Source organism: Fundulus heteroclitus, chromosome 7 (assembly GCF_011125445.2).
Source record: "Fundulus heteroclitus isolate FHET01 chromosome 7, MU-UCD_Fhet_4.1, whole genome shotgun sequence".
NCBI lineage: Eukaryota > Metazoa > Chordata > Actinopteri > Cyprinodontiformes > Fundulidae > Fundulus > Fundulus heteroclitus.
The window spans coordinates 27,757,080-27,772,892 of NC_046367.1; the positions used below are offsets into that span (position 1 = coordinate 27,757,080).

The 15,813-nt window shown below is 36.4% G+C and overlaps 1 protein-coding gene across 2 annotated transcripts in view; it reads left to right on the forward strand.

Annotated features, from left to right (window-relative positions):
* The window catches only part of grb14 (growth factor receptor-bound protein 14), a 33,335-nt gene extending 21,599 nt beyond the window's left edge, over positions 1–11,736 (forward strand). For both annotated transcript variants that reach the window (XM_036139404.1, XM_036139405.1), the window contains 10 exons: positions 250–324; positions 419–556; positions 3,339–3,449; positions 3,580–3,675; positions 4,031–4,093; positions 7,246–7,362; positions 9,242–9,311; positions 9,402–9,489; positions 9,945–10,038; positions 11,121–11,736. In XM_036139404.1, coding sequence (XP_035995297.1) covers positions 250–324; positions 419–556; positions 3,339–3,449; positions 3,580–3,675; positions 4,031–4,093; positions 7,246–7,362; positions 9,242–9,311; positions 9,402–9,489; positions 9,945–10,038; positions 11,121–11,267 — 999 coding nt within the window. In that variant the 3' untranslated portion in view covers positions 11,268–11,736. The remainder of the gene's footprint in view (positions 1–249; positions 325–418; positions 557–3,338; positions 3,450–3,579; positions 3,676–4,030; positions 4,094–7,245; positions 7,363–9,241; positions 9,312–9,401; positions 9,490–9,944; positions 10,039–11,120) is intronic.
* The last annotated feature ends 4,077 nt before the right edge of the window (positions 11,737–15,813 follow it).

Consider the following 15,813-nt stretch of genomic DNA (forward strand, 5'->3'; position numbering starts at 1 on the left):
TGAATTCTCTCATTAAAAACATAACATGGTTTCCTTTTTCCAGCAGCAATCAAGAATATATTGACTACAGATATATAAAATCAATTGCAACAATGCTTAAGGACATATCATAAGTCTTATATTTCTATCTGGTGCTTATGCCCCACCCACCTCACCATTGCCACCCAAAAACTGCCACTGAATCACACACATCTTAAGAATGTTAAAAAATATGAATTAATGCTAAACAAATCTTGCTAAATTTTGTAGGACTTTTTCCCAGATCACATGGTTTCCATATCCACAGAAACTAATGGCATTGTGGATTCCTCCGAGCTTATTGAGGTAGGATTCTTTTTCTGTCGGCAAAGCTCTGATTTTGAGCATCAATGGTCTGAAAAGAGCTGTGAATACTCAAATATTTCTCCACCCAAACCAGACGTTCCTCAAATCCAGCACTTGTCCTGAGATCCACGGCCACCTTCATGTCAAAGAGCAGAGCAAGAAGTCCTGGAAGAAGTTTTATTTTGTTTTACGGAGATCAGGACTTTACTTCTCCACTAAGGGGACCTCCAAGGTTAGTAAAACAACTGATCGATTAATAAAGAATTAAATAATGTTTTTCAATACTTAATTGATTTAATTTAAATGACAACATTTAGAAACATACCTATTATGGTTCCAAAATGATTCACTTTTGCATTATTTAGATTTGATACAAGTTGTTCTCAGAAGGGTCTAAATGCTCTGCCCTTGTAGTTCACACATACAGCATAAAAAAAGAAAAAAAAAAAAAAACGAAGGCTGCTCTTAGTTTAATATCAGTACACATCCTCGCATGAACGCCAAACGTGTTATAAAAAGGCACTAGAGCAAGTTGAGCTTAATTTTCCTGAGGTCAGCTGCAGTGGAAACCATACTCTCTTTGCTGCTGACAAGTGAAGCTTATACCTGGGCTGCAGCCATCCCAGCACACCCACTTTTCAACTGCTTTCATTTCTTCCAACAGTAGGCCTTTTGTTGTTAAAATACAGGTGGGTTAGGTATGGCGCCCGCTTTTCGCCCTGCATGTTTACAATCCATCTGGTGTCTTGGTCAAACACATTGCTAGTCAGTCAGCACAGGCATTAATGGCTGAAGCATTACTTTAAATAAGGAAGCGGGAACAGTGTGTCACATGAAAGCAGAACAATGCAAGTCTTTCAGCTTTTTTTTTTTTTTACTGAGAGTGATCTTTCACACAAGGTAGCTATTGATACTGTCAGTATACAGTATCTAAATATAAACTTATCTCTTATAGCATAGCATGGTGACAAAACATAGTGACAGATAAGTGTTGATAAGTGTTTTTTTTTTTTTAATTAAAGCTCAATTTTAAATGATCACACCCCACCTCTCAGATTTTTCCATGTCCTCGTTTTGATGCAAAATTAGGTATTCTTACAGTGTATTTTCACTGCCAAGACATTTTTTAAAGAAATGTTGTTTAAAAAAATAAGTTTTAGAAGTTAATCTATTTTCCATTTATCAGCATGAAATAAACTGAAATTACCTCCAACACTGGCATATGCCTGCATATTGTCCTCAGATGTGTCTCTATTCCTGTCTTGTAAAGGTTACCATACCTCTTGAAATTTTTTTTTCATTTTCTGCAACCAAAAACTTTAATGTAATTGATTGAGATTATACATAACAGGCAAACACCAAGTAATGCATGATTGTAAGGTGGAGTGAATATGATACATAGGTTTTCCAATTTGTTCACAAATAAAAAATATAAAAACTGGTGTTTCTGTGGGCTGATACCCTTACGTATACTCCAGAATTCACATTAGTAAAATCCACTAGTATGTTATTTAATCTCTTAATAAATGCAGCTGTTCTGTGAGGTTTGCTAGAAAGTGTTAGTTAACTAATTGGATCTTTAAGACCAAGGCCAGCAGCAGACCAATCAAGGACAAAGTTGTGGAGTTTAAATTTTAAAGCACAGTTAGTTTTTAAGACAATTTAAAACCACATCTCAAGCTTTAAACATCTCAGACTATTGTTATATCGTTCATGCAAAACATTCAAAGATTATGGCTCAACAGCAAAGCTACCAAGACATGGCCTTCCAATTAAACTGCAAGAGCAGAATTAAACAGAGAAGGCTCCTTGTAACTCTGGTGGAGTCACATAGATTCACAAAACAGGAATCTGCTGACGGGACAATTATTAGTCATGAACTCCGCAATTACATTTTCTATTGACGATTGGCAAGAAGAAAGCTAACGTCGAAAGACAGTCGCTATAGGATTTAGATTTTTTAAATGTTTGAAAATCACTTATGATTTTCTTTCCACTGGACAAATACGCACTGCTTGGTGCTGTATCACTTGAAAATGTAGTAAAATTAAAGTTTGTGGTTGTAATGTGACAAAATATGAAAAGGTTGAGTGCATTAGGAATACTTATATAAGCCCCTACTTAAGATGATGTAAGTTAATTCCTTTATTGTCTCACAACGGGGAAATCAGGGCATGACAGTGGCAAAGACACAGAGAGAGTTGCACACACTTTATAGTAGTGAAAATAAAAGGCTAATCTAATCTAAAGTTAGTTCTAAAGTAACAGAGAAAGAGCTTTATCAGAAACGTCAAAGATAAAAGTAAAAGTAAATGCCAGAGTAATATTACACAATTATTATTTAATTATACAATAATTATTACATATTATATATTGCACTATATATTGTGGATATTATGTTATCATTACGAATTATAAATATTATAATATGTAATACTCAGATAGAAAAAGTGAAATATTCAAGTTAATAGTGGACACAAACACCAGCCTCTTGACAGAACAATGAGATAATATCCAAAATGCATGATAGCATCGTAGCATCTTGGTGTAGCTGAGGCATGTGGGACTGTACCTTTGCATCTCAGAGACAGTGTAAACGATTCATGATCAGATCAGAACCCGTGCAACCATTAGCATGTTGTAAACGTTGAGTCTGTTGTGAGCTGCAGAGATTATAAAGTCTGACAGCAGCTGCGAGGAACGGCCTGCAGAAAGCGCTCCTTTGAGCATCTAAGACTCAGCAGCCTGTCAGCAACCTCTCCGGCTCTGCAGCATCTGTGATGTTGGTGCTACCGGCATGTAGCTGTTGGGGTCTTTGGGTGTGCGGTCTTAGGCACTGGTACCACACAGGAGGTTTTCCCACAGCTGTGGTGCTCTACGCCGCTTCAGGCTGATGTTGAAGATGTGTCCCATGATGCCACATTAGGATTTTATTATTATTAATATTATAATTTAACGTACCAAACAACAGTAGTCTTTCTTCGTTTCCACAATGAGCTCTTTTTGCTGTGCAGGAACCAAGGCATCTCCAGTTTTTTGCTGACTTCACTGACAGCGACGTCTACACAGTTTTGTCTGCCAAAAAAATGCACGGAGCACCAACAGAGTTTGCTTTCTGTGTCAAGGTAGTAATCATTTCCTTTACTCCACGATGTCTGAACTTGTTTAAATGGGAGAATAGAATTATCAAAGCTTTCGGGACTGCAACGCACATTGCACTTTAACATTGTTTCTGCTTATAACGTCTCGCTGCAGGCCACAAAGTGCAGTTCAACGCGTGACTTGAAGCTGCTTTGTGCGGATGATGAGCAGACCAAGACCTGCTGGATCACAGCCATGCGCTTGTTAAAGGTTGGCTTGCTGATGAATAACTGTGGCTGATATCTAGGCAGTGGAATGCTGAGTCAGTGCTAGAATCAGATTTAGCTTTGGAAAGAGGTCAAGGGAAACTATCGAGTGATGCTGGATTAGCATTCCCGCTCTTGATAGAAGCAGCATGTGTCCATTGTCTGGATATCTGATGGAGCAGTGTAAGTTATTAGTCAGTCATGCTGCTCCATACATACAATCCAGTGCAATGTAAAATATGGATTTCTATGGATGAATTTTCGTTGTTGTTGAATCACTAGAGGGTAAGGTAAGAAAATGAAATGTAATGTAATATTTGGGTTTTAAATTAATCATTTTAACCGTCTCTATTTTTCAGTTTGGGATGCAACTTTACCAAAATTTCATTCAGCCTCATCAAAAACAAAAAGCCTCACCAATGGTAAGCTGAATATGTAGAATTGTTTCTATTAATTGAGGATTGAGACTTGTGTGTGTCTGACTTAAAAGGGGCATTACAAAACTTTTGTCACCTGAATCGGCCAGTGAGTACAACGCATGACGGCCTACACGCAGATGTGGTGGTTATTCCTGCAGAAGTATGAAGGCCTTTGCCTCGTATCTGAGCAATGCAGGGGTGTTTAACTGAAGCAGTGGTGACTGGATAAAAAAAATATTTGGAGGGGAATGACACCCAAGGGTTTGATTATTAAAAGACAACAATAAAGTCTACTTGAGCATAACTCTGTCCATGGTCACTTGTCTGGTGCTGGATTTTGGAGTATGGTAAGATACGATAAGATAGGCTTTATTGATCTCACAGTGGAGAAATTCACTTGTCACACATCGGCTTAATAAACAAAAGAAGATGCCAAAAGGAAGAAAAAGGTGCATAAGGTATAAGGTATATACAGTGTCAGTGACAGTGGTCAGTGGTCAGTCCAGTCTAAATGTCTTTATCTACTTTTTTTCCTTTAGAGCAAGCCTTGTGAAATTATTATTTTACAAATAAATAACCAAATTATCTTTGGCTGTGCAACTATCTCATGTCTGGTTGTTGCTTTTTTCTGATTCTTCTTTTTGCATCCGTATGTTTGAGTGGACATTGGCTGAAGCAAAAGAAAACCCAAACAAGGTCAAAATATATTAGGAATGCTGTAAAATCTAAAGTCAGACACATTTTATGAGAACAGATGTGAAAACTCTTAATCCTATTAGATTTTTGAAGGTTATGTTTACTGTCTATACATTTTTCCAGCAATTTTGATGGCCGACGGTTCCCAAGTGCCTCCTATTAAAGGGGATATGTCATGCTCTTCCCTTTCACATATCATTCACCACTTGGACAGACTATATTCAAATTCTCTGCATTCCTAGAGACTAAGTATACAACAAAATGTATTTGGGTGCCAAAAACTGGATTTTGCTAGATATGTCCTCTTTAACAAGCCACACCAGGTGTGGAGTTTGTAAGCTGGTTTATGTTATCCTTACACCATTTTGTAGCGTTGCAGTGTTTACCATCATTTTACCCCCATCATCAAAATGTTTTTGTCGAAATGTGAGACAGACCTTTGGGTTCTTCTCTCTAGGAAATGGTTTTGGGCTTAGAAGAACTCACCCATGGATGTCATTGTTGCCTAGTCTCTTTCTAATTGTTGAATCAGGAACTTACCTTACCTGAGACAAGTGAGGACTGCAGTGCTTTAGATGTTGTCCATAGTTGTAACATGACCTCCCGGATGACTTGTTGCGCTCTTGGAGTAATTTTGGTGGGTCAGTAAATCTTGGAAAGGTTCACCACTTTTCCATGTTTTCTCCATTTGTGAGTAACGTCTCTCCCTGTGGGTCGTTCACGTCCCCAAAACCTTTGAAATGGCTTTGTGACCCTTTCCAGAGTGATAGATGTCGCTAACTTTCGTTCTTTTTTTTTTTCCAAAATTCTTTGGAGCAGAGCACGGTGTGTTGATTTTAAGGCCTACTTCGTGTTGTCAAAGAGGTTGTATTTCAAGTGATTAAAAAAACATGCATGTGTACTTAAACTCTGATGTTCAGAAATGTGGGTAATTTCAGATAATTAATTATTTGACAAAGGAGGAATTTATATTGCGCCATTGGGTAGAGTCAGTTTAGCTCATTTTCCCACTTAATTGAACTCCTTTTTGTATTTACTGTGGTTTTCTTTGTCCAATATTACATTTGACTCATTTGAGTCTGACAAAAACCACAAAGATTTAATAAATCTGTACGCGTTCAAACTGTTGTTTACGACACTTTTTATAAGATAGGGTTTATTGATCTCACATTGGAGAAATTCACATTTTGTGTTTTGATTTATTCAACAGATGTTGTTACCAACACCTGGTCTGAAGTCCATGTCCATAGAGTCATTAGGAATATCTTTACTGAGAACATTATGTTCAACACTTGGTCCCTGCTGTAAAATGCTCTAATAATGGGATTTGCTTGTGGCAGGAAATCTGTCTAGAAAAAAAGTAATGGGATGTTGTAAAAGTAAGCAATAGTGTAAAATGGACAAATACATTTGAGCTTGATAAGATAAAATCTTACCATGTCTTATAAATTGATGACGGTTTCTACTTACTAAATATTCCGTAATGTAGTCTTATAAGCTAGTAATATTTCTGATCTCTTCTTTTAGCCTCTGTTGAAAGAAATCAGCCCAGGCAGCTTTAAAACCCCCACAACTGCATTAGAAATAATAAAAAGAAACAGTAATATAATTCTATAGGACAAATGAGGCACCTTCAGTGTTGTAATATGGGCTTCATGTCCCAGTATAGCCTCAAACTTTACTGAGGCAGCAAACAGAATCTATTTATGGGCTATGGGCATGCTCGCAAACTGCCAGCCTTCTAAAAATACATAATGATCAGCTGCTCTCACATTTGACAGCTCATCCTCTCTTCTTCTTCTCTTGCTGTCATGGGGTCGAACGCGCCCTGGCAGACTTGGCCAGGAGGATTTGCTAGAAAGATCGGAAAGTATGCGAATCAGCTAGATGCCAAGCTGCGTAATTAAAGTTTATGTATAGATAACATGATATGCTTCCACAAAATTGCGACCGTTTCTAAATGATAGTTGAGCTGATGGGTATTTATGGCATGTGATGTGGGTCAGAAAGGATAAAAAGCTGGGAAATAAAAAAACACGTTGTTTGGAGCACTCATTTTAATTGCAAAGCTTAGTTGGTGGAACAGCAATAAGTGTCGCAATTTAAAGGCTTTGAGGTAATCCTCATAAGAAGAATTTTCTTGACTGTGTGTGTAGTTATTTAGAGGGACTCACTCTATGAGAGCTTAAAAGAGTAAAAAGTGTCCATGTGTCATTCTTTCCAAAGCCACTCTAATCCCTTTTCAATAGAGCTTTCTGTCTGGAATTATCTATAAATGATGAGGATGGAGTCACATTACACAGACACTAGGTGGCAATATAATCCCACAATGTAGCAAGTCTTTAAATGTTGCATACACTATAGAAAGGACTTAATAAAAAAATATTTTTTTCATTATTTATGTTTTTATGGTTTCATGTCAGTGCATAAAACAATGTATGATTTCTGTGCCGTTTCAGAGAAGCATCTCTGAGAACTCGCTGGTGGCCATGGACTTTTCTGGTCAAAAGACACGAGTGATTGAGAACCCATCCGAAGCTTTGTCCGTGGCTGTGGAGGAAGGCCTGTCATGGAGGGTGAGCCAAGGTTTTCTCCCTATTTGTTCCCTCTGTCTGCGCAGTTGGGGACAGACAGGTTTCACGTCGGTGGAAGATACAAAATCAGATAAAACTACTTTATCATAATCTCATCAAAATAGTAGGGGACAATTCAATTAGTTGTTTAAAATTTGCTATTTTTACATATCAAGGGCTTAAAAACTACAGATGTTTTCACATTGCTTGGACCTTTACATATTTTGTTACCAAACAGCAATAAACTAGTGTTTTATTAACATTTTATGTGATAGACCAACACAAAGTGTGGCGTCATTGTGAAGGTGGAAGGAAAAAGATGCAGGGTTTTAATTTTTTTTCCCCAAAAGAATGTTTTAACAGGTTGCACATTTGTACAACTGCATATATATGTATCCTCAGATACCTCTAAATAAAGTCCAGTACAACTTCAGAGGCCACCTTGTTATGAAATAAAAAAAAAAAAAAATTAATACAACTGTTCTGCAAAGGACTCAGAAGTTTGTTAAATAATATTACTAAACTACAAGCATTAGGAAGACCAAGGGAAACAGCACACAGCTCAGGAATAAGTTGTGTAAATAAGTCAAATAAATAGTGGAGAAGCTAAAAGCTGGGTCACGTTAAAAAATCTCACGAAGCACCGTTTAACCCATCGTTTAAAATATATCTCACACAGAGGTGGGTAAAGTAGCCAAAGAAGAGTGGCACTACTTCAACATATTTTACTCAAATAAAGGTAAAAAGTAGTCAGCCAAGAAATTACTCAAGTAAGAGTAAAAAAAGTACTCAGTAAGAAGGCTGCTCAAGTATTGAGTAACTAACGATAACAGCTGATGATTTAATCTTTTAAATTATGTAATCGAACAGACAAAAAATATATAGTTATGTGCAAATTCTGTTATTTTAAAGACACAAATGAAAAAATATGCAAATAATAACATAACTGCAAAATAAATTCAGGCAGAATAAACTTTTCTAACTCATTTTGTTTCAACATTAACCTTGAAAGCAATGCTTACAGCAGTCAATGTATAATGTAATGTAGAACAGTGAAAATTACTTCCAATGAAAAATATCTACATTTAATCTCTGAATGGCTGAATGAGCACAGCAAATAGAAAATAACAAACTTGTGTACAAATAAGAAGGCTCACTGTAACATAAACTCAAGGGTTTATCTCTGATGCGATTTTGGTTAAAACAAATATGTTCTTTCTTCATGAAGTTACTTGGTGGATTTAACTGAGTAAATGTAACTAGTTACTACCCTGTAAGGAAGAGTGGCAAGAAGAAAGAAATGGTTGAAAGAAAGCCATAATAAGTAAAGTTTTTAGTTGGCCACAGGCCATATAGGCAAAGATGTGGAAATAGGTGCTCAGGTCCAGTGAGATTTTTAACCTATATTCTTCAACTACTCTTTGAAGAGACCTGCATGACATAAGTTACAAAATTTGATTTCCCTTTAGAAGGACTTATTTTTTAACTGAATTAAATTGATTATGCAGAGCGCTATTAATGCTATCCATCCAATCTGACCGAGCTCGAGTTATTTTGCAAAGAAGAATCGGTGGAATTTTCACTCCCTTGATTTTAAAGGCTGCAAGAATGTTTTGTTTGAAAAACATACATAATTTTCCTCCCACTTCACAATTTTGTGCTTCCTCGTATTGGTCTATCACATAAAATCCCAATAAAATACACTGAGGTTGGGTTGTTGTGATGTGACGAAATGTCATGTGACGGAAGAATGGATACTTTTGCAAACCGCTTTCTTGAAAGCATCTCACAGAGCTAGAAGAGCAATTTAAGAGAAAACAGGTTAACGGGGTATTAACATTATTGCCAGTTATATTGTGGCTATAACTCATGTCTCCCTCAGAGGAAAAGCTGCCACCGCTTGAGCGGTCACGGGAGCCCCTCCTCCACGCAGAGCTCAGTCCCAAACCTAGGTATGTGAAATGCTTCTTTATCTGCTTCATATACAGTATGTATGTACAAACGTAAAATAAAAGCACTAACTCACAATCTCTGTGCCTCAGCGATCCACTTGGCTCAGCCGTGGTTCCATGGAAAGCTGTCTCGGGAAGAGGCTCAGCGTCTAATTATTCAGCAGGGCTTTATTGATGGGTAAGTTGTTAACTCTTCATTTTAGCATACTGTCTCGCTTAAGACAACTGGGATTTTGCAGCTAGGGTGACCTCTTGGCTCAGATCACTTAGAGAGGCTTTTTTCTCCTATCTGCTGCGGGAAAAAGCACAAGCATGGCAGTGCAATTATAATTATTTACACTTGGACCAATCATCTGCAGTAAACAAAAGGGTACAAATTATAGCCATTAAAACTGATATATTTTTGTGCTACATCATCACAGTATAACACTGTCCTTCATGCTGTCATTTATCAACACACCAGTGATATCTTGCCAAGCAACTAACATGGCATTTATCAAAGCTATAATATATAAATATTTAAATGTGCTACTCAAAGAAAGTTCTTTTTTTATGTTGATGAGTCTCAAAAGTTGTATTTGAATGCACATCATTTGTCTTGAATTACACTGATGAGGTGTCTTCCTGTTCCAGCGTGTTTCTTCTGAGGGACAGCCAAAGCAACCCAAAGACGTTTGTTCTCTCGCTCTGCCACATGCAGAAAATCAAACACTTTCAAATCATACCAGTAAGTGCACTTAACTATATTGATCTAAGCTGCTGTGAACAAATCTCTCCTTTTTAAAGGTTAGATGAGGGTGATTTTACAAATGCAGACAGAAATGTTTTTTTTTTATCTCTGGTAATAAAATACACAAATAAGGAAAGAAGACCAAATTGCAGATTATGTCAAAAGATCTTTTATGTAACACCTGTATATTCAGAATATGGGTCAAAATCTAATGCAGTTGCTCTAATTAATGGCACAGCTTGTTTTTCAGATCAAATATGGAGCAGTAACCTAAACACGTACCACAAATAAAAGCCACTTCGTCTGACTTTTCTGACAGCTTTAATTCTTTGAGGCCTGAAATTCACCAATAAAAACATTTTTCTTCATCAAAAATGATTCCAGGATTCCCATATAACAAGTCACATATTATTTCAATGTTCACCATAGATTTTTAACTTGATCGATATTCGGACTGTTTGCTTGCCTTGTCATCAAGTCAATCAGCCCTTTAAAAAATTACTTTATCATCACTAAGCTTACTTTTGATTGTTTGAATTAAAATTGTGTGAAATATTTCAGTGTCCACCTATGCTTCTACTGTAGAGGTTATGGCTCATATCAGCCCTGCTCTTCCACCTGACCTGCAGCCCACCATCATGTACTGTGGACATTTAGTTATTTTCCTCTGTATATTAATATCTTTCTGAATACTTTTTTACACTTAAAAAAAAGTTTGTTAATAGTGGTTTGTTTCAAACGTCGAAGAACCTCCCATGGATGAATTGAGGATTTAGGATTTCTCTCTCACACATTTCTTTTCACATAATGCGACCTGACTCTGACATGTGGATTATCTCTGGGGCTCCTTGTTCTTTTATTTGGCTCAAAAAAGGGCTACATGTGACTGTAGTTGTTTATTTTGAAGTCATTACGATTTACTGTACAATAAATTTCAAATAAAACAGATGAAAAATAGATAAAGAGACAAGCCTTCAAAGTAACCTCTGCAGTTAAATTTGTCTTCCTCTTAGCCTCTTAACTGAAATTAATTGTATATATTTGCAGATATGAATTTGATTTTGCATGTTCCACTTCAGGTGGACGATGAAGGGGAGCTGTACTACACTTTGGATGACGGTCACACACGATTTACTGACCTGATCCAGTTAGTGGAGTTTTACCAGTTAAACCGTGGGACTCTCCCCTGCAGACTGAAGCATCACTGTATCCGGATAACCCTGTGAAACAGGCACTCAAGACATCCCTGCTGGCCCTTTGCTCTGGGTTTCATTGGACAAACACCCCTTTTAATCTTGTGCCTTACAGAAGAACGACTAAGAGACAGCGGTTTTCACAAGGTGGAACATTCACCGTCCCTTTTTTTTTTTTTCCTTCTCTTTAACAAAACGCCAACTCTCAGAGTGGACTGTATAAAACATGACTGATGTAGATTGCAAACAAGATTGTTTCTTGGCTCAGTTATGTTTCCACATGTGTTGGGAGATCTGTTTTGCAAAGTCTAAATATGACTTGTTGCTCTTTGCATTTTGAGGCTGAACATATACTGAAAAGAGTAAGATTGTTTCATTTCACAATATCAGTGAAACGACTAACTTCTTTTTGCATAGACTAGCTGGTATTTAAGAGTGTGGAGAATTACATACAATGCCTTATAAGAGTACTAAAACTGATTAATACACAAACTTCAATATATGGTATTGGGATTGTTTTTTGAAATAGACCAACATAAATTAGCATGATTATGAAAGAGAAAAAATGGTTGTTCTGAAAATGTTGACGAAATAAATCAGAAAATTGTTGCATGCATTTATGTTTGGCCCTAAGTAATTACAGCTGTGAGTAGCTGTGTTTCCATTATAAATGTGGACAAACCATTGTTGATATTCTGCTAACACAATTTCGCAATTCCGGTGTTTCCACTAAATGAGAAATGCAATTAAAATCACACGTGAATAAGTCTGTTCACGCGATAGCTTATGTAAAACATGGCGGCAACGGATGTAAACACTTGCATTAGATATTCAAATTTCAGCCACCGCACTAGCGCTCATCATCAGCCATCAGAGAAGACTTTGCCATCTTACGGAGGCGTTGGAGTGACAAGCCCCCTATACTATTTGAATGGGGGTAGGGGGGGGGGGGCTTGAGGGTAATTTCATGGTCAATGGAAGCCATTGTTTTGGAAGATGTCTACACCAGCATCTACATTACCTTTCATTGCTATGCCGACGATCTGGTGCTATACGTACCCTTTACAACTGGGCTGACTTTTTAAAACTAGAGGCCTGTCTATCAGCAATTAGGGGCTGGTTGTCTAATAACGTCCTGCTTCTTAACTCAGACAAGACAGACTTAATGTTAAATGGACGTGAGAAATGGTTACACTCATCTCTAAATCTCTTAAGATTGATGACTACATGATAAAATGTAGGGATAAGATTAAAAACTTGGGTGTGTGGTTTGACCCTGTGCTCACTTTCAAGCCTCACTTGAAGGAGGTAACTAAGTTTGCCTTTAATCATCATAACATTTGAAAAATTAGGCAAATTTTAACCTTCAAAAATGCAAAGATTCTTATCCATTGCATTTGTGTCCTTACACATTGATTACTGCAATGCCCTTTTCTCTGGGTTACCAAGGGAAAGGTTTTGGGCGTTTGCAGACGGTTCTGAAATCAGCTGGCCGTGTTTTAACTAAAACTTAGAAATATGCGCACATCACTCCAGTGTTGTCATCTCTTCACTGACTGCCTTGTCATGCTCAAGCTGACTTGCTCACCTACAAGGTCTTAAACGGATTGGCGACCTCTTATCTCTTGTAACATTTGCATTTGCATGTCCCTCCTTGAGCTCTCAGATCTCAAGGCACTAGCCTTTTGAAAATCCCTAAAGCGCGAGGAAAAACTGTTGCAAGCATGCCTCCTCTTTACTTACCTTTTCATGTGGTACAACCTCCCTCAGGACATCAGGTGGGCAGGTTCTGTTGGTGTTTTTAAAGCTAAGTTAAAGACCCACTTGTTTACTCTGTCCTACCAGTAGAATTTTACTTTCTCTTGCTTTATCTGTTTTTTATCAGGTTTTCCATCTGCTCTGTTTTAATTTGTGTTTTATGTCCTTGTAACTGTTAAGCGCTTTGTATACATAAAGTTATATAATAATAATAATAATAATAATAATAATAATAATAATAATAATTATTATTATTATTATTATTATTATTATTATTATTATTATTATTATTATTATTATTATTATATAAGGACATAAATATTTGCCCATTTTAGCTTCTCCAAGTCAGATTGGAAGGGGAGCGTCTATTTTTACAACAGTGTTGTCGATGTAGAGCAAAAAGATCAGTTTTGACATCTGACCAGAGAATCGTCTTCCACCTTTGCTGTGTTCCCCACATGGCTTAGACTGCAAAGCAGACTTGTTATGGTTTTCTTCTTGCCAATCTTCTGTGAAGGCCTGATTTTTGGAGTGCATGACACATAGGTGTCCTGTCTTTATATTCTCCCACCTGAGCCATTAATCTCTGCAGTTCCTCCAAAGTTACTATGCCAGCTGTATTCTTGATTAATGCACTTCTTCCCTCGCCTGAAAGTATAGGTGGATAACCATGTGTAAGTAGGATTGCAGTTGTGCCATGCTCTTCCAAGCTCAGATGTTGATGATGAATGAAAAAGATGTGAGACGTTCAAAGCTTGGGGATATTTTTATTTTTACAATATATTTGTGCTTTAAACTGCTCCAGAACGTTATACCTGACCTGTCTGGTGTGTTTCTTGGTTTTCCTGCTGGTTTCTGTTCACTAATGTTTTGTAACTGATCACTTAGGACATCAGAGAACAGTTGTTAATTTCACATAATTTAAATTAACTAATTAGGTGACTTTTGATAGCAATTGGTTGCACTGGGTTGAGTTCGATTGCAAGCCACAATTTCTGCATGCAAAATTTTGTTTTGGCATATCAAATAAAATCCCAATGAAAACAACATTGAAGTTTGTAATTGTAAAGTGAAGAAATGTGAAAAGGTTAAGAGTAATGAACATTTTGGAAGGCACTGGGTACATTTGAGGTTACGTCTGTCAAAAACAGAGATGGTTAATTTCCGTCAAAGACAGAAATACTTGTTTGGTTGCATACCATTCTGAAAACATTAGTAATAAACTGCTTCAGCTGTTTAATGTAAAATGGCCTATTTTTTCTTGTCATTGTATATTTCAGTGCTCTAGAGTTATTTTTCTGTTTTTATTTCTTTTTTTATGATTTTTTTTAAATTGAGATAAACTGGCCTCTCAGGAAATATCACTGCATTCCCTGCAGCGGAACAGAAATAAAGGAAAGCAACAAGAAATGTTTGTGTTTATGTAATTACATATAAGCTTCACTTAAAACTATAGCAACAAGGTATATTTTACAATTTGTACCTTTTAAGGCATTGTAAAGAAAAGGTGTGAAACTGATTTTGATTGTACTGGAATCAACTGTAAAATTAAATGAACCATCTTGAAGTTTTTTTTTTCTCTCATTTCTACGCCACAGACGGTTGTAACTTGATTTTACAACTACTGTGGATCACCGCTTAAAGGCACAGTGTCAGACATGTTTTTAGTTGTTTTTATGTAATTGCCACTGTTGTGAAAAATCGGCATTGTTCATTGTTATTTTCACAATAAATAAATAAAAGTAAAATACGTTATTAAAAAATATATTCTGAGTTTATAAAATGTCTGTTTTATTTAGCTGCACAACACTATTGAATTAATACGAAAGGTTGCTTAACCTTTATAATGCATATATATATATATATATATATATATATATATATATATATATATATATATATATATATATATATATATATATATATATATGTATATGCATTATGGTGATCTTTGTATGGTAATAGACAGTAACCGAGGTAAAATATCACAAACTTTCGTTTTGAAAGGGACAACAAAATTATGTTGATTAGCTGTCTTAGGAAATTACACTTTGCAGGGGTTGTCCTGAAGTCCAATAACTGTAACCTGAGGTTTAAAGCTCATCTGATCCATGTTTCCAGCACAATGTTTGGAACTGTGCTCTTAGGGATGGTTTAAGGGCTAAATTAAAATCTACATTTAGAATCACTACTGAGCCTTTTGTATGGGAAATAATAGAGATTTCTATTCTGATATAGTTTGACAGCATGGTACACTATAGTGTGAAAATAAGATGGGATCTTATAGTTCGACAGCGGGGGGTGTGCTGTGGCTGGGAGTTAGAGCATCTGACTTTCAGATGGAGGATCAGGAGTTTGATCTTCTGCCATATGTTGAGATGTTACTGGGCAAGATGCTAAGCTGAACCCCAAAATGTCTCTAGTGTGCTTTGTGTTAAATCTCTGACTAAGCTACCAATGCAGTCATTTATACCGAACGTTATAAAATGTGATTAACAAGAAGCAGTAATGATTATATTAAGGTATTTTACTGCAATTTATGAAAAAAAACGAAATTCTGTCTTAGAAAGTATGTGCCAAAGGATAAGGAATTCAAACATTACGAGGAAGAACTGTATTGTAAATATTTCCAAAGTTATAGATGTGTAACTTTGTGTGCAGTTCTAATACTTGGGCTCTGATCAGGATCCTCAGTAAAGCAAGCAGTCATCATTTTTTATTCAGTTAAAAAAAGGTTACATATTTTAAACAGCATGTTATAATTATATAATATAGGCAATACACAATATTTTGTGGATCTAACAAATGTGTTTTTCCTTCT